Below are 25,148 nucleotides of genomic sequence, written 5' to 3' on the forward strand. Positions count from 1 at the left end.
TACACTCGTCGAAGTCTATGACTGTTGTTGTTGTTGTGGTCTTCAGTCCTGAGACTGGTTTGATGCAGCTCTCCATGCTACTCTATCCTGTGCAAGCTTTTTCATCTCCCAGTACCTACTGCAACCTACATCCTTCTGAATCTGTTTAGTGTATTCATCTCTTGGTCTCCCTCTACGATTTTTACCCTCCAAGCTGCCCTCCAATACTAAATTGGTGATCCCTTGATGCCTCAGAACATGTCCTACCAACCGATCCCTTCTTCTGGTCAAGTTGTGCCACAAACTTCTCTTCTCCCCAATCCTATTCAATACTTCCTTATTAGTTATGTGATCTACCCATCTAATCTTCAGCATTCTTCTGTAGCACCACATTTAATTCCCACTATATCTAACTTCAACCTATCCATTTCCCTTTTTAAATTTTCTAACCTACCTGCCCGATTAAGGGATCTGACATTCCACGCTCCGATCCGTAGAACGCCAGTTTTCTTTCTCCTGATAACGACATCCTCCTGAGTAGTCCCCGCCCGGAGATCCCAATAGGGGACTATTTTACCTCCGGAATATTTTACCCAAGAGGACGCCATCATCATGTAATCATACAGTAAAGCTGCATGCCCTCGGGAAAAATTACGGCTGTAGTTTCCCCTTGCTTTCAGCCGTTCGCAGTACCAGCACAGCAAGGCCGTTTTGGTTATTGTTACAAGGCCAGATCAGTCAATCATCCAGACTGTTGCCCTTGCAACTACTGAAAAGGCTGCTGCCCCTCTTCAGGAACCACACGTTTGTCTGGCCTCTCAACAGATACCCCTCCGTTGTGGTTGCACCTACGGTACGGCTATCTGTATCGCTGAGGCACACAAGCCTCCCCACCAACGGCAAGGTCCATGGTTCATGGGGGGGGAGTCTATGACTACCACAAGAAAATGCCTTATGTGGCCCCCTGCCGTGGCTGCTACACCACCGATCGACATCGCACAAGCTGATAACTCTTAAATCGTCTGTAATGAACTCTGTCGTTCATCCTATCATTTGTGTCTTTCGCTACAGAAACGGAGGCTAGCCACCTACATATATACATCGGCGTATGTAAGACACTGTAGAGCGTGCGGGACGAGATACTTCCTTCCATTTAGCGATTTTCTGAGATATTCCAGTCTCTTATTCACCGATAGAAAATGACTGATTACATGCCTTTCTGTTCCCCCTAACCTCTCTATACTCATGATCCCTGCGCGCGGTACATGGTAGTGGAAGCAGAGTGGTCGCAGAATGTTCCTCGAATACAGGTTCTCTAAATGCACGTAAAACGTCTTCACAAGAACTGTGTCGTCTTTCTTCCAAAGATTCCCGTTCGAGTACCCAGCGCATTCCTGTTACACTTTCATATGGTTTCGGAGAATAAAGAAAAACCTCAATCTGTTATTTTGTTTCCAGTAAGATGTGTTTACTGATTTTCGTTAATTTTCAGTCGACTCTAATGCTTCTTCCTCAGCCATTTTGGGAATCGATATCGTATACCTCTGCCGGTATATCGAGATATCTGAATCCATGGTCCTCTGCTGTGGTTCTTACTTCATGAACATAGTAGTATCGGTGGAGTTTATAACATTTCTGGGAATGACAGAACATAATTCGCACAAAATAACGGGCTGGATAGTACGGGTTTCCGGTAATATACAGGGTGGCCACAATACGAGGGATACTCGGAAAGTAAGTTCCGATAGCTAGAGAAATGGAAACGACAGTGAAAATCCGATGAAGCTTCGCAGAAATGTGTTGGACAGTGTCTCTAGTACGCTTGCCGATTGCGTCTCTTTCCAGTTCCGAGCACACAGTGAGCGCGAGAAGATGCCTAGGAAACAGTGTATCCCACCAAGTATGGGTGGCCGCTACGAGGTTTCATCAGATTTCATGTAACCCCACATAACGTTCCCGTCATGCATTATCTTCTTCATGACAATTCCAGACCGCACACTCCATGGACAAAGACGACGCCCCTGCAACGTTTTCGATCAGATGTGTGCTCGCATGAACCGTTGGATATGAAAACTACATTTTGGCACAGACAACGAACTGCAGACCAGCGTAGAGAATTGGCGGAAAGCACAAGCGGCTACCTTCTGTTGCGAGGGTACTGAAAATTACTACAACGAATGTCTGAGCTGAAGGTGTACAAAACTCTTGCAAATAAAACATTTTTGATTTTCTATGTGTTTTCCATTTCTCAGCCGTAAAATTGGCCCCGAAAATGTTCCATGCAGCTTATGATTGGCGATACAGGTTACATCATCCACAGCACGGTGTGGTTGTCTATCTTCAGGTGCATGAAATATTTTCCAGGCCAGTGTTATTTCGACTACCCTTTACATTACATCGTATCAATACAAAGATATTCCCAAATGTATATGAGTAGTTCTTGTCGCCCATTCACGCGGAACCGCAAGGAATTTTGGCACAGATTGATTTCATAAGTATATCTGGAAATTATAATGCAGACATGTGTACCTGTTGTGACATTTTTGCACCTTATGATGACCTGAAGAAGCGAAACTGACCGTGAAATAAAAGCAAACCAGCATGAGATTTTCACACTGCAGCGGAGTGTGCGCTGATATGAAACTTCCTGGTAGATTAAAAACGTGTGCCGGATCGAGACTCGAACTCGGGACCTTTGCCTTTCGCGGGCAAATGTTCTACCGACTTTTTTTTGTCTCATTTTGCTCTATATTGGTCGATGAATTTGTTCGTGGCGGACGTCCGATGACAGCCGTTTAGGATCTTTGTTGATCCGTTGACTCAGTTTTTTATTACAGAGGATAGCTAACCCTCTGACCGAGCACGCTGAGCTACCATGCTGGCATCGACTGAGCTACACAAGCACGACTCACGCCCCGTCCTCACAGCTTCAATTCTGCCAGTACCTCGTCTACTACCTTCCAAACTTCACAGAAGCTCTTCTGCGAACCTTGCAGAACTAGCACACCTGGAAGAAAGGATATTGCGGAGACATGGCTTAGCGATAGCCTGGGGAATGTTTCCAGAATGAGATTTTCACTCTGCAGCGGAGTGTGCGCTGATATGAAACTTCCTGGCCGATTAAAAACGTGTGCCGGACCGAGACTCGAACTCGGGACCTTTGCCTTTCGCGTGCAAGTGCTCTCTCTACCGACTAAGCTACCCAAACACGATTCACGATGCGTCCTCATAGCTTCAGTTCTGCCAGTACCTCGTCTCCTGCCTTCCAAACTTCACAGAAGCTCTTCTGCGAACCTTGCAGAACTAGCACTTCTGGAAGAAAGGATATTGCGGAGACATGGCTTAGCTGCAGCCTGGGGGATGTTTACGTGGGTAGCTCAGATGGTAGAGCACTTGCCCGCGACAGGCAAAGGTCCCGAGTTTGAGTCTCGGGCCGGCACACAGTTTTAAACTGTCAGGAAGTTTCAAAAGCAAACCACTTAGCAGATGTCAGTATGTTATCAATTACGCGGAAAGTGTAGTGCACAATCACTGTTTTGACTGGGCGTGTGTGCTCTTCATTCCAAAAATAGGGAGGCTACTCGTAAGTAGATGATAGTATGGTCAGGAGTTACAACATTGCTACACTTCAAAGTACCTAGGAGTAATGCTGGACAGATCTCTTACTTTCAATAGACACCGCATGAATTTTAAGTTGAAAGTTTCCACCAGGAACAATCTGTTAAGAAAATTGACCGGATCACAGTGGGGCAGTCAACCTGAAGCCATCCGAACCTCAGGACTTGCATTAGTCTTTTCTGTAGCAGAGCATGCTTCTCCAGTTCGGTATAATTCATCACATGCCAAACACTTAGCTCTCGGTGATATATGAAGAATTATAAAGGTTGTTTGAAATATACTACTGTCGAAAGGCTTTACCACATTGCAGGACTAGCACCACCTCCCATTCGAAGAAAAATTGCGGCGAATATTGAATGAAAGAAAGTGGAACAAGAACAAACCCATTCCCTGTACGGGCATAAACAGAATTCGCAGCGATTGAAATCAAGGAAGAGTTTCCTTAGAACATCAGAGTTACTCACTATAGCTGCTGAAAATGCCTGGGTGCAACTTTGGAGGGATAAGACTTGCCTTCCCTCTGGTTGGAAAAGAGTTTCTGAAACTATGCCTCCATGACATGATGACGAATGGATGACCTGGAAATCTGAGATCAGCAGTGGATGGATCAAGGTTTAATCTGGAAAGATGGTGATACGGTACAGAAAACAATATTAAGTACGATTGTGGAGAAGTCCTGACTGTCTAGTCTACTGTACTGCAGAAGACCGCCATCAAGCGACAGAAAATGGACTGGAAGCGGCTAAATTTTGGTCAAAGACTTTGTGACATGTTAACTGAGCACCTACGTATGTTTCTGACACGAGAATAAATAAACTGGACGAGGTGGCTTCTACTTCAAGCAAAGAGTTATTACGAACTCGAGCAGAATCTCCACGTGAACTGCTAGAGCGTCAGTCAAAAGAGGGCTAGATTTGAATGAGACTTAGTCATTTAGATTATTAGAGCAACTACCGAAGGATGGGGAAGGAATCATCCGGTGCACCATTAAGGTAAGCATCCCAGATTTTGTCTTAAATGGCTTAGGAAACTCACAAAACACCTGTATCTGGATAGTCAGAAGGGGAGTTAGCTAATTAGTTACACGTTCCATGAATTATTTGCACCATTTCTGTCAAAATGTAGAACGAGCCAGTTTCTAGGCTATGTATATACCACAGTTACAAACTTCTAGGACTTGTAGAGGCGCCGGCCGGAGTGGTCGAGCGGTTCTAGGCGCTTCAGTCTGGAACCTCGCGACCGCTACGGTCGCAGGTTCGAATCCTGCCTCGGGCATGGATGTGTATGATGTCCTTAGGTTAGTTAAATTTAAGTATTTCTAAGTTCTAGGGGACTGATGACCTCAGAAGTTAAGTCCCATAGTGCTCAGAGCCATTTGAACCATTCTGAACTTGTAGAGGGGAGTGAATGCAAATATTCTGAATAAGAGCCCATGCCGGAAATGTCATCTTGCCACGCTAGAGAGCGTCGAAGTTACAGGTGCCAGCGTCCGTTAACGTATGTGCATACAGGTTGATACCTTAATTCTGTTATGAACTTTCAACGATCATGGAGACAGATAAATGTATCAATTCGAAGTGAGGGTCCCTGTACCGGAATCGAAAGACTGGAAAGTTATAAGCGAAAACCGTTCGTATATTTCTGACAGTGGAATACATGTATCGGTACTTTTGTTGCTAAGAGTGCCGAGTATGCATCTTTCAGAGGTGGTGGTATGAACCAAAACAAGAAAAAATTTCTAGCAAACATGGGCTCTAAAATGCATTCCTCAAGAGCTATGAGCACTTCTTCAATAGAGGATATATGTTCGACGCTAGCGAAGACGAACTAGTGCTCATAGCCCATCTGGAAAACATTTTAGATCCCATGTTTAACAGACATTTTTTCTTGTTTTGGTCCATACTACCACCTCTAAAAATTTCAGATCCGACTTCTAACCAACAACAGAACCGGTATATCTTATCCACTTTCGGAGGTATCAGAATGATTTTCGCTTATAACTTCCGACTCGTTTGTTTCCGAACCAGGAACCCTTACCTCAACTGATACATTTATCTGTCTCCATGATCTTTGAAAGTTTGTAGCATCATCACAGAATAGCCCTGTATACACATACATTTACAGGCGCCTGCACCTTTAAGTTTGTCGCTCTGTAGCGTCGTTTCCGGAGATGGGTTTGTATTCAAAATACTATGTACCCATTCCTCTCTACAAGTCCTAGAAGTTTGTAATGGAAATTTCCGAACACCCTGTCTATGATTTATTTCAATGTATGACTGCATCTCGATCATTTACAGATTATTATATAACACAGAAGAATAAATTTAACAAAAATTAGCACAGTAGTCTTCGTCACTGCTCATATTACAGCTGAAACACAAATTTAACAAGAACTTAAATACATTATTCTACTACACACGACATGCTACCGATGTTTAATTAAATCATTTTCTCTCTAATAGAAGGAGTTGCCCAGAATAAATGATCTGAGGTTAGATTCAAAATTTGTTTTGTTGCATGTCAATTTTATTCCAAGGGGCAAATGATCAAAGAATTTTGTGGCGGCATACTGAATTCCTTTCTGACACGTTTCTTCCTGTTGAAGTTTTCAGTAATTTGACATCCAGAAATCTGGAGCATTCCCATCAGTAACCGATCTCTGTTTCTCTGCCACATTAATTGCTGGTATTTGCCTGTTCACAAAAGAAGAAAGAGTAACGTTTAATGTCCCGTCAACACTGTTGTGGTTAGATACGTTGTTCTATTTTCAGCAAAGAAATGCATGTACAGTGGTTTTTTTTTTTAAATTTAGGAAGAGTCTAGTTCCAGACAGTCACTAAAAATTGTGTGAAAAATAGTATTTCTTACGTTTACTAACACTTATGTCATTTGCAAAAAGTACAATCTCTTCTTGATGTATCTAAACTTCAGCACAAGAAATAGGACTGGACCCATAACTGAATCTTTCTAGACTGTGGTTTCTCCCAAGTCACTAAAATTTTCTCCCAAGTCAAAAAAAATTTCTGCGCTTCCAGGATCATTCAGCACCAAAACTTGCCTTCTTTTTGGTAAATATGATCCGAACAATTTGCTTGTAATATCACTAATGCTATAAAATATTTTCTCAAATAGTGTCATGATTTACACACTCAAATTCCCGTGACACAACTCACAAAATTCTAACTAGCGATAGTTTGTTATTTAAGACTTGTAATATATGGCGAGTTAAATTTTAAATCGCATTCTCATTTGAGCAACTCTTCTGGGACCTAGCCTGTGAAGTATTCAGGAAATCGTTTCTAGCTGATTATGACACTTCTGTTGAGCATACAGAAAATGAAACCAATAAGGAAGTGGATAGATACCCTACTGGCCATTAAAATTGCTACACCAGGAAGAAATGCAGATGATTAACGGGTATTCATTGGACAAATATATTACACTAGAACTGACATGTTATTACATTTTCATGCAATTTGGATGCATAGACCCTGAGAAATCAGTATCCAGAACAACCACCTCTGGCTGTAATAACTGCCTTCATACGCCTGGGCATTGAGTCAAATAGAGCTTGGATGGCGTGTACAGGTACAGCTGCCCATGCAGCTTCAACACGATACCACAATTCATCAAGAGTAGTGACTGGCGTATTGTGACGAGCCAGTTGCTCGGCCACCATTGACCAGACGTTTTCAATTGGTGAGAGATCTGGAGAAAGTGCAGGCGAAGGCAGCAGTCGAACATTTTCTGTATCCAGAAAGGCCCGTACAGGACCTGCAACATGCGGTCGTGCATTATCCTACTGAAAAGAAGGGTTTCGCAGGGATCGAATAAAGGGTAGAGCCACGGGTCGTAACACATCTGAAATGTAACGTCCACTGTTCAAAGTGCCGTCAATGCGAAGAAGAGGTGACCGAGACGTGTAACCAATGGTACCTCATACCATCGCGCCGGGTGATACACCAGTATGGCGATGACGAATACACGCTTCCAATGTGCGTTCACCACGATGTCGCCAAACACGGATGCGACCATCATGATGCTGTAAACAGAAACTGGATTCATCCGAAAAAATGAGGTTTTGCCATTCGTGCACCCAGGTTCGTCGTTGAGTACACCATCGCAGGCGCTCCTGTCTGTGATGCAGCGTCAAGGGTAACAGCAGCCATGGTCTCCGAGCTGATAGTCCATGCTGCTGCAAACGTTGTCGAACTGTTCGTGCAGATGGTTGTTGTCTTGCAAACATCCCCATCTGTTGACTCAGGGGTCGAGACATGGCTGCACGATCCGTTACAGCCATACGGATAAGATGCCTGTCATCTCGACTGCTAGTGATACGAGACCGTTGGAATCCAGCACGGCTTTCTGTATTACCCTTCTGAACCCACCGATTCCATATTCTGTTAACAGTCATTGGTTCTCGACCAACGCGTCAGCAATGTCGCGATACGATAAACCGCAATCGCGATAGGCTACAATCCGACCTTTATCAAAGTTGGAAACGTGATGGTACGCATTTCTCCTCCTTACGCGGGGCATCACAACAACGTTTCACCAGGCAACGCCGGTCAACTGCTGTCTGTGTATGAGAAATCGGTTGGAAACTTTGCTCATGTCAGCACTTTGTAGGTGTCGCCACCGGTGCCAACCTTGTGTAAATGCTCTGAAAAGCTGATCATTTGCATATCACAGCATCTTCTTCCTGTCGGTTAAATTTCGCACCTTTAGCACGTAATCTTCGTGGTGTAGCATTTTTAATGCCAGTGGTGTAATTATTTAGACTATTCCTGTTACCTATCGTATAAGGATGTTTGGCACGGAATATTTTAATCTGAGACAAAAAATCTTCCTGCTAATGATGTAACATCGTGTTTTTGACCTCTTTCGTGTACGGTATGTGGACCGAAAATGGTTTCATTTTATGTAAATATTTAATTTGATGTATTCATAGGCTCAGATAACATCAGGTGCTTATAATATAAAGAATTTCTATTTATACGATAATGGGTCTGGTACAGTAGGTGTAGACTTGTAGAGGTTCATGTTAATGTTGCGACGGGATGTGAATCTCTCTCTCGAACTGTCGCAAAAAAATGTGGACGACAAGGTCTGGCCTGTAAGTGTAGCGACACAGTGATAGAAGCAAAAACATTAACACAAAGGCACATGATTTCATTGTTATCTTTAGTGTGTGTGTGTGTGTGTGTGTGAAACTTTTCGTTTGTCTGAACAATTTTACCACTATAATGAACTGTTTTCGCAAAATTCACATCAGTATTCGGTGAATCCGTCGCCGACCCAAAAAGATAACGGAACAGCATAACCACGAAACAAAGATAAGCTGTGTAGCGGCAGTTAAAACCACAATGTTTCCGACCACGTTCGGCATTGTAACGCCGGAAAAGGCTAACCTCTTCCCTTATCATGTCGACCCCTATGTCGTCAGCTTCTCTAGAAAAAAACTGTTACATTATTTCTGTAGACACTATCTAAATTTTATTTGCATAATTTCTCTATTCAGTAATTCATGTATTATTTACTTTAGCTTCAATCTGTCATTAGACAGTATTAATTACATTTAGTTTATTACACATGAGAGTGTTTATCAAGTTTTATGGTCTTCTAAAATATTTTTTCTGAAAGCTGATATCTAACCAAAATGATTAATAAATAATTGGTATTCAATGCTTTAGATGATAAACGTTTGTACTGCTAAAGAAATTAATAATGAAAAAGGTTTGTAACAAGAAGAGATTGCTGTAAAGCTTACGGTTTTTCTTTTCGCGTCAATTTTCAATTCGTGCTGCACGTTTCCGAAGACATATTCTTTCCTCCTATCTCCACAACGCAAAACCGCAATATGATATGACTATAGTCAGTCGCAGTTTGAATCACTCAACCCATACCAATACCAGGATGTAGCAACTCTTAGGAATACGAAATTGAATAATCACATGGGCCCAGAGCAGATGAAAGACGTCCTTTCATTGGTAGGATACGGGGAAAATGCAAGTAGTTTTCAGAGCAAACTGCTTACAAAACACTGAAGTGATCCATTATAGAACACCAGCAAACCCCCATTTCTTTACAGAATAGAGCTGCCAAGTATAAAACAGCATCAAACTTCTGAATGCAAAAGAGTTAGTGACTTAAATATTAGATGATAACCATGTAAGCGAGAAAAATTTAGAAAAGGTTTGAAACCACGTTTCACGTTTGTTGATAGTCGCTAAGCACCCTCATTATCCAACACGGTATAAGAGTAGTCTGTGTTTTAAGTAAAGGCTAGTTTTTCATGCGATTCGATGTTTGTATCACCTGACATATGTGAATTACAGTGATACACATTGGGGTGACAAAATACATGGGATACTTCCTAATACCGTGCAGAACCTCATTTTGCCCGGCGTAATGCAGCAACTCGACGAAGCTCCTTGTAGGATTTTCTGCACGAACTGATCTCTCGATTACATCCCACAGAGTTCGATGGGATTCACGTCTGGCGATCTGAGTGGTCAAATCATTTGCTCGAATTGTCCAGAAGGTTCCTCAGACCAGTCGCTAATAGTTGTGGTACTGTGACATTGCGCATTGTCGTACATAAAAGTTCCTTTGTTGTTTGGGAACATGAAATCCATGAATGGCTGCAAATGGTCTTCGGGTAGTCGAACATAACTGTTCCAAGTCAATGGTTGGATCAGTTGGACCAGAGGACCCAGTCCTTTCCCTGTAAACACAACCCGCACCATTATGGAGCCACCATCATCTTTCACAGTGCGTTGTTGACAACTTGGGTCCATGGCTTCTTGGGAAATGAACTGAGCGTGTGACACTGTTGGCCATGAGGGCCCATCTGGGGAAGTTCGGCCGCCAAGTGTAAGTCTAACTTCAGTCGACGCCACATTGGGCGACTTGCGTCCCGGTGATGAGGACGAAAGGACGATGAGGGCAACACAACTCCCAGTCCCCTAGCAGAGAAAATTTCCAACCCGGCCGGGAATCGAACCCGGGCCGACTTGCATAGGAGGCTAGCACGTTACCACCCAGCTAAGCAGGCAGACAGCTTTTTGGAGTCTGCACCTCACTCGAACCCTACTATCAGCTCTTACCAACTGAAATCGGGACTCATCTGACCAGGCCACGGTTTTCCAGTCGTCTAGGGTCCAACCGGTATAGTCACGAGCCCAGGAGAGGCGCTGCAGGCGAAGTCGTGGTGCTACCAACGACACTCACGTTGGTCGTCTGCTGCCATTGTCCACTAACTACCAGATTTCGCCGCACTGTCCTAACTGATACTTTCGTCGTACGTCCCACATTGATTTCTGCGGCTATTTCAAGCAGTGTTGCTTGTCTGTTAGCACTGACAACTCCACGCAAACGCCGTTGTTCTCGGTCGTTAAGAGAAGGTCGTTTGCAGTGAGAGGTAATGCCTGGAATGTTGTATTCTCGGCACACTCTTGACACTGTGGATCTCGGAATACAGAATTTCCTAACGATCCTAAATGGAATATCCCATGCGTCCAGCTCCAACTACCATCCCGCGTTCAAAGTCTGTTAATTCCCATCGTGCGGTTACAATCAAGTCAGAAACTTTTCACACAAATCATCTGACTACAAATGACAGCTAGTCCAATACACTGCCATTTATACCTTGTGTAAGCGAAACTACCACCACGTGCACATCGCTATCCCACGACGTTTTGTCAACTCAGTACAATATCGCACATATTGTCAGTGGCTCATGTGGATACTGTCTGCAAAATGTGTTACAAATAGCGTCTGTAGTAAAGAAGTAACAATTTGAACCTTCATGCCTGGTAAGTTTTACTGCACACCCAGTGAAAATATAGCAAGTGATAGAGTTTTTTCCTTGATAATTTCGCCGGGGGTGTCCACGAGAAAAAGTTTCGCAAGGGTTTGAAATTATGTGTAGAGTTGGTTGGAAGTCGCAAAGTGCTCTCACTCTCAAATGCTCGATGAATATATTCTACGTTTTTGCATATGGTGAGTTATGCTACCTCAAGACAAATACAGTTTCTAACTGTAATGATTGTCTTGCCGTGTTAAATCTTTAACATATAATTATACCTCTTAATGAATAGATTAGTGAGTACATACCTCTTAATGAGTAGTGTTTAAAATTCGCTCTGCTGTTAAATGAAATACTGAAAAGCATATTTATGTTGGCCCTGATAGCCGTTAGATGGGCAGCCTACACCTGGAACTGGATACCGTGAACCGGGATACCCATTTAGTAACAAAAGGTTCGGCCAAGTTAATGTGACCACCGCCCTTATTCGACGTAAACGTGCAATAACCACTCAGAGACTGCAGGAGGAAGTGTCCCATGTCCTATGTTTCTAGTTCCAACTACCACTCCGCGTTCAAAGTCACACGCAGCCGGCAGGTGGAATAGCAGTGGAGGGTATACAGTGCAGTCGTTGTCGTATTGTGGAAACAGTGCTGTTTATCTGACGTCCAAAAGAGTATGATCTTTGCCTCTCGGGGCAAGGGTGCATGCATTTGTCCATAAGCGGCGCCGAGGCATGAATGACACGGGTGAACGACGACTGCGGAGATGTGTACGGGCGAATAGACGTGCACCTGTTGAGCAACTGGCCACCCATGTGAACCAACGGGCTACAAACAGTGTCTCCTCAACGATCGTTCAGCGAACGTTTCTGCGTATGAACCTCCACAGCACACGCCTGGTTCATGCACTCACGCTGAGTGCCGTTCGTCGGCGACGACGACTAGTACGTGCACGTCAACACCGTAAGTGGACATCCACTGTGTTTACATGGAATGGACCGGGTCCTCTAGTCCAACTGAACCAACCATTGACTTAGAATGGTTATGTTCGGCTACGCGAAGACCATTTGCAGCCATTCATCGATTTCATGTTTCCAAACAACGGAGGAACTTTTAGGTACGACAATGCGCAGTGTCACAGTGCCACAACTATTAGCGACTGGTCTGAGGAACATTCTGGACAGTTCGAGCAAATGATTTGGCCACTCAGATCGCCCGAGGTGAATCCCATCGAACTCTGTGGGATGTAATCGAGAGATCAGTTCTTGCACGAAATCCTGCACCGGCAACACTTCCACTGTTATGGACGGCTGTAGAGGCAGCATGGCTCAAAATTTCTGCAGGGGCTTCGTCGAGTTGTTGCATTAAGCCGGGCAAAAGGAGGTTCGACACGGTACTAGGAGGTATACCATGACTTTTGTCACCCCAATGTTTATCACTCTAATTCACGCATGTCAGGTGACACAAACATTGACTTTCCATATGAACCACATTTATGTTCTATCGTACACAAGGCAAACACCATGCTACAGCCTTCGGAACGGTTCAGGCCGAAGGAGAGAGCGTTATGGTCTGGAGAATATTTTCGTGGCATTCCCTGGGTGATCACGTCATTCTGGAAGGCACAATGGACCAATACAAGATGCGTCCATCCTTGGGATCCTGTCCACCCCTATATGCAGTTAGTTTTCCTCGGAACTAGGCAATATACCAGCAGGACAGTGCTACGAGTCCGCAGGTTGCAGTGTATATGCGTGGTTCGAAGAGCATTACGTTGAGTTTGCCCTAATCCCTCAACGTCAAACTTCCCGGATTGAAGCCCAGACGAGAAATGTGACTCCACGGTGATCAGACCGTTGGCGCCTTGTATCCCCAATCTAGAAATACAGCTGGCCACGGCATTGGAGTCGGCATGGTTCCACATCCCTGTCGATACCTTCCAGAATCTCGTTGACTCTCTTCCTGTACGTCTCGCAGCGTTCCATGCTGCAAAAGGTGGTTATTCAGGCTTTTGACACATTAATGTGGCTGGACAGTGTATGTATAAGGCAGTCAAAAACGAGACAGATGGGAAAAATGGAAGTAAACCATTTATTAAGAGAAGTAATTGTCATAACTGTCAACAAATGCACCCCACCGTAACACAAGACTGTTAATACCCTCATGGAAAAATCTTCGCGGTTGCCTGCGCCACTATGAATGGTGCAAATGGCTCTAAGCACCTTGGGACTTAACAATCTGAGGTCATCAGTCCCCTAGACCTAACTAACCAAAGAACATCACACACTGCCATGCCCCAGGCAGGATTCGAACCTGCGACCGTATCAGCAGCGCGGTTCCGGACTGAAGCGCCTAGAACCGCTCGGCCGCAGCGGCCGGTGCGGAACCATGACTGCATTCGTGGAGTGCATCTCTTCGTCCGAAGCAAATCGACGGCTACTAATGTATTTCTTCAGGGCTCCAAAAATACGGAAACGGCAAGGTCAGAGATCGCGACAGTATGGAGGATGTGGGCGGACCCACATGTTGCCGAGGCTGTTTCGATTACGTCGCAGAAGTTTCGCTGGGAAGTCCTTACACTTACTCCATACAGTCACGATCTCTCCACATACGATTTCCATATATTTGGAGCCCTGTAGAATGGCATAAGCGGCCGCTTATTAACTTCGGATGAAGAGGTGCACGCTTGGATACCAAAGGTGCCTCGACGCCACTTTTGGACAATGTCGCTTTGCCACGTACCGGAACTGTTGACCAACTTGGTCATTTCGGAAATGCATCCACCCTTGACCCGAAAGGAAAAGATCATGCTCGTTTGTATTTCATATAAATCGCACTGTTCCGTAGGCAATCGCAAATGTTTTTCGGTGAAGGCATTGACCGTCCTGTTTCACAGTGGGATAAATCCATTAACTGTTATGGCGATCACTTTCGATAGTTAATTTTTTCAACTTTCTCGTTTTAATTTGACAGCACCTTATAGACTGTGCAAGTGTGTGGGACCCATATCAGGTAGAGGTAACAGGGGATATTTGTCGTACAGAAAAGAAGCGCGAAGTAATCGTCACAGGATTATTTGATACGCGTGCAAGTGTCGCGAAGATGCTGGTAAACTTGAAGTGAAAGACTCTTGAAGATTTACACCAATTACTCCGCGAAAATACACTTGAAAAGTTTCAAGAGCCAGTATGAAACTTCAAGACGAGATTAAACTGATTACAGCGTACACAGAGGTTTTCAAGCAATCATTCTTCCTCTCTCCATACGGAAGGAATGGAAGTAACCCTAATAGGTAGCACAGTAGGAAGTACCCTCTGCCATGCACAGTGCTTTGTGGAGTATAGATGTATACGTATATGCATTTGTAGACGTAAATGTAGTTCTTTATGAATGAAAAAACATAGGAAGAGGATGAATGTTTTCCGAAACATGGCAGACAGACTACCAACTGGCCAAACCGGAAACCCGAGGAAATTATATTCCAGTAACTCGATGCAGAAACCTGCATTTACATATCAGGTGCACGACACATATAAAATTACATTCCATGGAATTTATTGCTATTGCAGTCAGACAGGACATTTTACAAATCAAATTTCGTAAAATGATCATTATTACTACATTCGACATTGCAAATATTATGGAGTGGAGCATTCACAGAAATGTCCCATCGGCTCCAGAATGGTTCAAACTCTCTGTTTCGATGCGAACGCCTTGTTACGAAGTCGTAACAGTCCACAGCCCGGTGAGAAAACGCTAGTACTCAAAGGTGAAAAAAAGGAGTGCACCCGCTAAGCATAGTATTCCGATTCACGATTGTTTGCGAGAGTGATACTTTCCTTTACAGTATGTAATAGTTCGAGACGTAATAGCGCAGACTCCCAGACCGGAGTACACGAGCAGGCTGTCTTCCAAAGACATTACGAAGACAACCTTCATGCTGGCAGAGCCCAATAAATCACAACAAACTGAAAATACGTGTTATTACACAGAAAAAAATTAAGTGTCATTTACAACAAGTTCAATTATATGCAAAAATTAATTCTATTACAAAATTGGGAAAAAGATGAAATATTTACATATAATTGTTTTGGGATGTTAGAGTACTTCATCAGACTAGTTGAAACACACAGAACGAAAGCTCCATTTTCAAGTACATTATTAATTTTTAACATGCTGTTGGGCCATGAGCATTGATGCACGTAGACCTTAGAAATTTTGTGATTTTTCTGGGTTGCATGTGGGAAGTTTACACATTCTTAAATTGGAAAGAAGAGAAGGGTAAGAATTACTGGAACATATTAGAATCATTTTAATTTTGATCATAACATTGGAAGACAGGACAAATTTGAAAGTAGTCTATAAAATCAGTTATAGTAACATTAAAATAATGTAAAGCGCATCAAAAAGGTAAGGCACAAACAAACAATGAAGTCGTAAAACCACTTGAGTTTTTCTATCTGCGGAGATTGGAGCCGAATCGATAATGAACAAAAAAACGAAGAGTAAAACTAGATTTTGGAAAACTAAACAGGGTTTCGTAAACTAGGCGTTTGATATGTCTGTGTGTATTATTGGTTTTTTCTTCTGGCAGTGAGAGGAAACCCATTCGAAAACTATCGGTTGCTTAGCGAGGAGTAGAGAAATACATAGCAAAATTATTAACTCGGAAGGAAATATAAGGAAAATTAGAGTTTAACGTCCTATCGAAAACAAAGTGATTAGAGGCGGAGCACAAGCTCGGATTGGGTCAAAGATGGGGAAGGAAATTGGCCGTGCCCTTACAAAGGAACCGTTTGGTCATTTTGCTGTAGTGATTTAGGGAAATCAAAGATGAAACTTCGGGGGATAGTGATATACCTCCAGGCGTCCACCCACAAAAGTTTTAAACTGCTCCACACAGAAGATTCCGAGAAAAAGGGCTCTTATCCATCGATCAACTGATAGCGTAGCGGAATCGCTGTGCCTGTAGCGAATTCACTTACCCTTGGGTAACATTTCATTTGTTTTTTCTTAATTGTTTTAAAAATCATAACAACTTCTAAATAAAGTTAATGACCTAATACGTTATCAATTAATGATGACGAATTTTATTTAATTTGTGAAATGACTGTTACAACTAATACGTAAAATGTGAATTGTAATTAATATAGTCTTTTTTAAAAGTTGAATAATTTCAAATGCATTTCAATGGAGGTGAATTAAAGCTTTAATTACCACTGTGAGAAAATTTCAGGTGGTTTTTTATTTATACAAACACTTTTATAATATCGTTTATACTTGTCAATTGTCCGCCCCTGGTAGATGAGTTGTCAGCGTGACGGCATGTCATGCCTAACGGCCCGGGTACGATTCCCGACTGGGTCGGAGATTTTCTTCGCTCAGGGACTGGGTGTTGTGTTGTCGTTATCATCATCATTTCATCCCCATCGACACGCAAGTCGTCGAAGTGGTTTCAACTCGAAAGACTTGCACCAGGCGAACGGTCTACCCGACGGGAGGCCCTAGCCACACGACATTTCCATTTCCATTTGTCAATTTCGTGTTTTAAATACAAGCACCAGAATGATAATTAATAAAAACATTGAAAACAAAGATAGTTTGACATCTTGCACAATCTGTGAAGGACGAGTGTTTACACGAACGACTGGACAATTTCGTTAAAAATCGTTGATGACAGTTTATAATGCACTATTAATTGTATTTTATATAGTTTCACGGGAATTTATTTCTCTATTATTTTCAATCAGATAAGTTTAATTTTGTAAATACGCTTCATTAGACTTTTTACCTATCTATAAAAATAGACGTCACAGGATTGAACAAGAGGAGTACGTTTTGGAGGAATCACTTTCTGGTCATCCTGAAGAATTTCGTCATATAATTCAGGATGAGGTTGTCTACCACGAGAATCAATAATTAATAAAAACTTTCATTTTTAAAGCAATGTAAAAAAGCAAATTAAAAGTTACGCGATAGTAGGATCGAACGTGGACTGCCCACGTGGCAAGTGAGTCCACACTACAAGCGCAGCCAACTCGGTGTGCTGCCAGAATGCGTCAATTGACTGATATATGAGCTGCGCGTAAAACTTTAGAGCTATTTTTCTCGGTACCTTCTGGCTAGTGCGCTTTACATGTTTTATGTGTGGACATCCTTGACTAACCTCGAAGTCTCATCCCGAACTGAATTTCCGAAACTTTAAGGTCACCTTGTCAGACGACGACCCTATTTTAAACATTTTTGGAAGAAGGTTGTTAACGGTCTTTAAGTTATGAATAAAATGAGTATTTTAATAATCAGCTGTTTATATTTTAAACCCAAATATCTACCGGTTTCGGTCTTGAATCATCTTCACGGATGAGGGTTAAAATGATTTACATTCGTGGCATGCATTACATATTTTAGGTACTGACTAATGCAATATGATGGCTTAAACCATTTTAACCCTCGTTCATGAAGATGGTCCAAGACCGAAACCGGTAGATGAAAAAAAAAAAAAAATGAAATGAGCGTATGGCCTCTTTGGCCGGGAGGCCCCATCTGAGGAAGTTCTTATTTCAGTCTACGTCGCATTGGGCAACTCGCGTGCCGGTGATGAGGATGAAGTGATGATGAGGACAACACAACACCCAATCCCCGAGCAGAGAAAATCTCCAACCCAGCCGGGAATCGAGGCCGGGCCCGCTTGTATGGAAGGAGAGCACGTTACCACCCAGCTAAGCAGGCGGACACAGACAGATATTTGGGTTTAAGATATAAATAGCTGATGGTTCAAATATGCAATATCGAGGACGTCATTGAAGGCTAGTAGATTATATTAGAAAATATATAGGAAAAAACATGAGGCGTTTGGTTGTATGCTGTACCTCGTGGGAAAGTGTAGAGGGGACTTCCATGCAGCACTGAATGATGATGATAAAATCGACAATTATGTAAACTTTAAGAGTAATTATAGGTACTGTTATGACAATAATATCTCACCATTTACCAACAGAGGGGTGCATTCAGCCTCGTGGTGCCAATTGAGGAGCTACTCGACCGAATAGTAGCGGCTCCGGTCAAAGAAAACCATCATAACGACCGGGAGAGCGGTGTGCTGACCACGCGCCCCTCCTATCCACATCCTCACCTGAGGATGATACGGCGGTCGGATGGCCCCGATGGGCCACTTGTGGCCTGAAGACGGAGTGCTAGTGCTATTTACCAACAGAAACAAAAAGACCTAATGGGTAGTTTTCATACGAAACTTACGGTTAACATTGGCTGGTAATTCCATTTTATATCTACTTTTAGGAACCCACTTCTCTGCAAACGCCATTTATGACGATCCTAATTTTATGTGATGCGATCTAGGTTAACAGCTAATTCTTACATAACATTTGTTCTTTTTTAAGCTTGTTCCTTTTATTTCGGTACAATACAGTGGTTTCGTTTCGTATTTTTGTTCCAGGTTACCACAATGATTTCTGCAGTGAACCTTTGGACGGTGTCGATTGCCATTTTGTGTAGTGTGTCACTGAGCTGCCTTAATGCAGACGCCGCTGAAAACCTGGCTGCCCTACGAGAGACAGATCACAGCTTTGCATCTCCCAGACGATTCAAGCTGTCACTGGACGCTGGAGACTTCTCAGGTCATCCAGATCTAAAGGTAGAGAAACATTCTCCTGCTGAAATCCAAGTGTCCAGTACTGGAGGCGAAGCTTCAGATTTTGATACCAACAACAGTCAGTTCGTGCAACAAATGACCGATTTCATCCTGCATCTGATCAGATCGCACATAATTTCTCAGGATAAGCGGCAGATTGAGTTACCTGATATCCATAAGAGTTCTTGCAAAGGGATAGGTTACCTGTGTGTTACGTTAGCATTGAACGCAACCGAAGGCTGGTTTAGGGACCTGTCTTCTATTACACGTGCTGGTGACGTCAAGGTCTTTAGCAACGAAGAGAACATAATAATGGATTTTGGGATTGGTCTGCGCACAATACAACTGGGTTACAACAAGTACAGATTGAAAGTAGGTCCTCTGAAGCTCAGCGGGAAGATCGACGGAGAAATGGGTACGAGTGTGGTCAGGGTAAAATTTTCCATGGACGTCGGCCAACAGACCTGCAGCATCTCTCTCCTGGACACGGAGGTCAGCTTCCTCGGAGAACCGAAGCTCCGGCTTACCGGTATGGGGAAGCTGAACCCGCTGCTCTCCAAGATCGTGACGTGGGTTGCGAGCAGAGCCCGCAAAGACGCTGCAGCCACAGCCGAGGACATCCTCCGAAACACCGTCCAGGATGTGTTCGAGCGCTTGCGTTGTGATGAAGAGGTCAACAACGTTCAAGTGCTCTAAACACCGCGGCGGAAATAAGTAAACATTAATCTGTCGTTGTTCTTCTGAATTTTCTTCATTTCGTAAATTAATAAACAGTTCTTTCTTTAACTTGAGATTTAAATGTGTCAATTGCTTGTGATGATGATGGTTTGTGGGGCGCTCAACATCGTGGTCATCAGCGCCCATGTAAGTTCCCAGTCTTTCCATGTCCAGTCGCGCCACCTCGCGAATGATGATGATAAGAGCAAACACCCAGTCCCGGGTCAGAGAAAATCCCCAACCCGGCCAGGAATCGAACCCAAGATCCCGTGATCTAGATGCAGCAACTCAGGCCACTAGACCACGAGCTGCGAACTTATTTGCTTGTGGCTGAAATGTACATAAAAGTAAAAAACTGTAAGGACATAACAAAAGTAAAGGGTTACTCGTAAGTACATCTGGAGTTAAAAAAAAACTAGAAGGAAACTATAAAACTTACAGAAAAATGGCACTTATCAGTAATTTCTTCAAGTTTCGACTCGCATCACACTCTGTGGAGCAGTTGCAGAGCGTACCACTAGGGGGCAGACGTGTCAGAATGTGTTGACAAGTCATCCGCAAGGCAGAGGTAGCGCAGGATACGTTGTCCAATCCGCCGTGTCCAGTTTTCGCCCAAAAGAGCTGGGCGAGTTTATTCGTCTGTTCAGGAGGGGAGGCCGATAAGTGTTTGCCACCTCTCGGCCGGTCGGCGATGACAGAATCGACGCGCACACATTGCAACCCCTCTCAAACTATTTTACAGAAGCTATTCGGTAAAGAAATTTCACTTTTGCTTTACTTGTAACTTATATGTCTGATTCATTGTGATGTGCCCATCATTTCGCTAATGGTCATAGTTATTGGGATATTTACGTGAAAGTAAGAAACTTCGCGAAATTGGAAAAAATTTGTAATGAAAAATAGGAGTCGCTATGATTTTGCGTCTTGTGTGTGTGCATTGTGCATTGAACCGGGGACCTAGAAACGACGGAGAGGCTTCGTCCTGGAGTAGTTCTTAGTGGTTCACAACCCCACAACAGGCCACAGCAGTCCATCCACCTCCCCGCCGCCCCACACCGAACCCAGGGTAATTGTGCGGTTCGGCCACAGTGGACCTTCCCCCAAGAATGTCTCATACCAGATGAGTGTAACCCCAATGTTTGCGTGGTATAGTAATTATGGTGTACGAATACGTGAAGACAATATTTGTGCAGCAATCGCCGACGTAGTGTAACTCTCGCATTCGGGAGGACGACGGTTCAATCCCGCGTCCGGCCATCCTGATTTAGGTTTTCCGTGGTTTCCCTAAATCGCTCCAGGCAAATGCCGGGATGGTTCCTTTCAAAGGGTACGGCCGACTTCCTTCCCCGTCCTTCCCTAATCCGAGGGAACCGATGACCTCGCTGTCTGGTCTCCTTCCCCAAACCAACCAACCATAGTGTAACTGAGGCGGAATAAGGGGAACTAGCCCTCATTCGCCGAGGCAGATGGAAAACCGCCTTAAAAACCATCCACAGGCTGGTTGGCACACCGGACCTCGACACAAATCCGCCGGGCGGATTCGTGCCGGGGACCGGCACGCCTTCCCTCTCGGGAAGCAGCGCATTATACTGCACGGCTAGCCGGGCGGGCTTCCGACACGATATTAGTAGATACCTCTTGATTTTTTGTCACCTCGATGCATAATGAGTCCTTCTTTCTTTAATTCCTTCTCCATCTTGCACAGTACATAATGCTTTACCCTAATGTCAGTAGTCATCACCCAGTATATGAAAAAGATACAAAAATATGTGTGTGGAACTGCGAGCTTCGCATTTCCAACGGCGTGGTGTGTGGCAGTGCGCATGCGCGCGTAGGAAGCTGCACGCGAGTCTGACAGGGGGAGGACACTGGCATGCTGGCATATTGTAGTTTTCCTTCACTCGGTGTGTGTGGTGCTTAAGAACCATGCACCATAATCTTGAATGTGATAAAGTGCAGAATTAAATTACTATCCTGCTTCCAGCTATTGTATTTGTTTCTTTTTTACAATTATTTTATTTTATTGTAAGCTTTAACCATGACCTTGCATCCTCAGAAAATAAGTTCTGTGACTGTGAGTGATCTCCAACGGTCAGTGATCTTCAACAGCTAAAGTTTTACAGCTATCTCTCCATTAAGAAGCTACAATTGTTGCAGATGAGAAGTAAAAAAAAAATTGATTAATGGACAGATATTCTTCCATTAAACACTTAGTAGTCGCTAAATTTTTCAACAAGAAATGCTTCACTAGTTCTAAGAATAAACAACCTACACAAGAGATAGTATTGACCACTAAAGCGTATCCCGTGATCGACAAAGATATGCTTAAAACTGAAGGAAAGTTTTATACTGTAGGTCTGATATTTATGAGTACTGCAAATTGATTGAAGCCCTGAAATTTCTCTTAAAAATATTCTGGATGACGTTCTCAATAAAATTATGAAACTGATAAAAATCCTTTTGGCTCTTCCTATGACTACAACAGAGACACCGCTGATTTTCAACACTCAAAAGAGCAAAAATTTTGAACAAGTAGTATGAATTCCGAAAGAATAAATGTGTTTGCAGTGTTTTTAAACGTCAAAAATTTTCTCAGCTATCATCCAGAAATCAAGGAAAAATACTGTCGATATTTTTGCCAAATTAAAAGAAGAAGAATGTATTTCATTTTCTAATGAATAGGTCAAGCAGGAACTGCAGCAATTTAGGTTAAAGTAAGTAAAAATGTTTTATTTAATTTTTCATGATTTTTAATCAACATTTCTGAATAATTATTATTTTTATAGATGTGTGTTTCCTTTTACACGATTCAAAACAAAAGCTAAAAACGTTCTGGAGAAGCACCCACACTAATTTTAGATACTAACCACCACTGCTCAAACCGTCTTTTATTCATGAGTCTATTCAGGTGGTAGCTTGTTTCATCTGTGAACCGCAACATCAAATCCTTAATTAACAACCATTGTGAGAATCTGGTTCGCAAAGCAATCCCTTCATCGTATAGTTATACGGTTATGGTCGCTGGTAACTTTGAATTTTAAATTGCAGCATGTGTGGACTTTTTCTCAGTACTGAACGCCGGCCGCTGCGACCGAGGGGTTCTAGGCGCTTTAGTCCTGAACCGCGCTGCTGCTACGGTCGCAGGTTCGAATCCTGCCTCGGGCATGGATGTGTGTGCTGTCCTTAGGTTAGTTAGGTTTAAGTAGTTCTAAGTCTAGGGGACTGATGGCCTCAGATGTTAAGTCCAATAGTGCTTAGAGCCATTTGAACCATTTAAACTTAGCAAAATATATCATGTCGCAGCAGTCTCACCGATACCGCACACCACCGCACGAAAACTACTATCTGCAGCGTGTTGGTATGTGCGGAAACAAAATATATTCAAGGTATGCTTCCACACGGCAACGTTAAATCTAGATGTGACGCACTGTTTCTAACTCGTATTTTTAAATTAATACATGTCACTAAGACATTCATTACGGAACTCCTGTTCCTCTCGTTAGATCCTGGGGACAGGAACGCTCCTGTTAATGTAGCACATATAGATGCCAGCCTAGATTACGTCCGAAAGTACTATGTCGATTGGAGCTATATAAGACTTCCACCGGCACAAACCGACACTAGAATCGTTTATGACTGTATTACCAGAAATTGTCTTCACAACCCAGTTCAGTTAAAATATTCTGCTAAAAATTGGATGAATATTTGGAAAAATATCAACAACTAGAGTTAGTGCCATATGGGATGACATCGTCAACGAAACTATACCCACAGCGGAACGATTATGGAAAATCAAATTAAGACCATCTCCATACTGCGACAACTGTCATCTTGTAGAAACTGTAGCGCACATGTTCTTAAGTGGAAAGCAAATCGGAATTTAGAACTGGATTAGGAAGAAATCAGCGCTTATCAACAGAACCACAGAAAGCCATATACCGATAATTGAAGCTTTGCAACCCGACTGGAAATGTTACCCGTCCGCAAAGAATAACAGTTTTTCGTGGCTTCTGGGACAGTTCGTGTCTTATGTGTTAACAAACAAAAGTTGGAACTTGGAAGAGTACATGTTTTATATTGCAGAAGAACATTTTAAGTTGAAGAAGAATAACAAATATAAGGAATGGTTTCAAAAATTTTTATCTGTTGCTTTATGTGAGCTACAAAGAGGTGGACAGTTTTATTGATTACCAGCAGAATACTTATTCGTTCCTTTCTACTATTCCCAAAATCCATTTTTTATGTTGGCTCTGAAATGAAAACTGTTCTAATTTGGCAAAACTCTTCCGGCTCCGAATTTTCTTTCACTTCTTGAGAAATATATGGCCTGCTTACAGACATATGTCTCCAGTGCATGAATGAATGTTTGTTATGGTTATTTCTGTCACTTTTTTGCCTGTTATGAGTTATGCAATTTGGAAATTTGTGGTAAGTTCTATGGGACCAAACTGCTGAGGTCATCGGTCCCTAGGCTTACACACTACTTAATCTAACTTAAACTAACTTACGCTAAGGACCACACACACACACAGCCATGCCCAAGGGAGAACTCGAACCTCCGACGGGAGGGAGCTGCGCGAACCATGGCAAGGCGCCTTAGACTGCTCGGCTATCCTGTGTGGCATGTGTTATGTCCTACAAGGAACTCACGGCATTGGAAGTGGCAATCTGTTATTTATTTTACCTTAACTACTACTTCAGTTTTGTTCTATGGTTTAAGGCATATATGGGAATACATGGGAATAATGGAACTATTCAGCGACAGGTGTGGGGGAGGCATTGTGGCCAGGCCTCGGATCTTCGACCCCTGCCCTCTTTGCCCCCGCCTGCCTGGTACTGAAAGCATTCTCAAAGCAAAAAAAAAAAAAAAAAAAAAAAAAAAAAAAAAAAAAAAAAAACCAGATATATTACAAAAAATGTGAGTGGGTGACAGGTATGGAGACGGCATCATGGCCAAACCTCATAATTCTTGACCCCTGCCCTCTTTGCCGCCACCTGCCTGGCACACACTCGCACACCATTGGAAGTGGCTGTCTATTATTTATTTTACGTTAATTACTACTTCATTTTTGTTCTACGGTTTAAGGCATATATGGCTATACATGGGAATAATGTAGCTACTCAGTGACAGGTGTTGGGGAGGCATTTTGGCCAAGGTGCCTATTCTGTGTCTTTCCGCCATTGAGCCGATCGTTTCGGTACTCAATAGTACCGAACGGTCTGGTACTCGAATTAGAGTCGCTGCGTTATTCAGTATGCATTTCGGTAGCGATACCGTTCGGGTCTAGAGAACCGAAGCGATGTTGTCGGTTCGTGTCGCGCAAGCCAATCAAAAGCAAGTGGCCGCAGATCAGAGCATCCGCACTGCAGCGCG

General features: G+C 43.1%; 1 protein-coding gene across 1 annotated transcript in view; it reads left to right on the plus strand.

Annotated features, from left to right (window-relative positions):
• The window catches only part of LOC126456860 (uncharacterized), a 40,451-nt gene extending 20,603 nt beyond the window's left edge, over positions 1-19,848 (plus strand). Inside the window, exon 2 of the mRNA XM_050092674.1 lies at positions 18,863-19,848. Within this exon, the coding sequence (XP_049948631.1) occupies positions 18,872-19,753 (882 nt within the window). The 5' untranslated portion in view covers positions 18,863-18,871 and the 3' untranslated portion in view covers positions 19,754-19,848. The remainder of the gene's footprint in view (positions 1-18,862) is intronic.
• Positions 19,849-25,148: the final 5,300 nt, after the last annotated feature.

The sequence above is a fragment of the Schistocerca serialis genome, chromosome 2, assembly GCF_023864345.2.
Source record: "Schistocerca serialis cubense isolate TAMUIC-IGC-003099 chromosome 2, iqSchSeri2.2, whole genome shotgun sequence".
Classification (NCBI taxonomy): Eukaryota; Metazoa; Arthropoda; class Insecta; order Orthoptera; family Acrididae; genus Schistocerca; species Schistocerca serialis.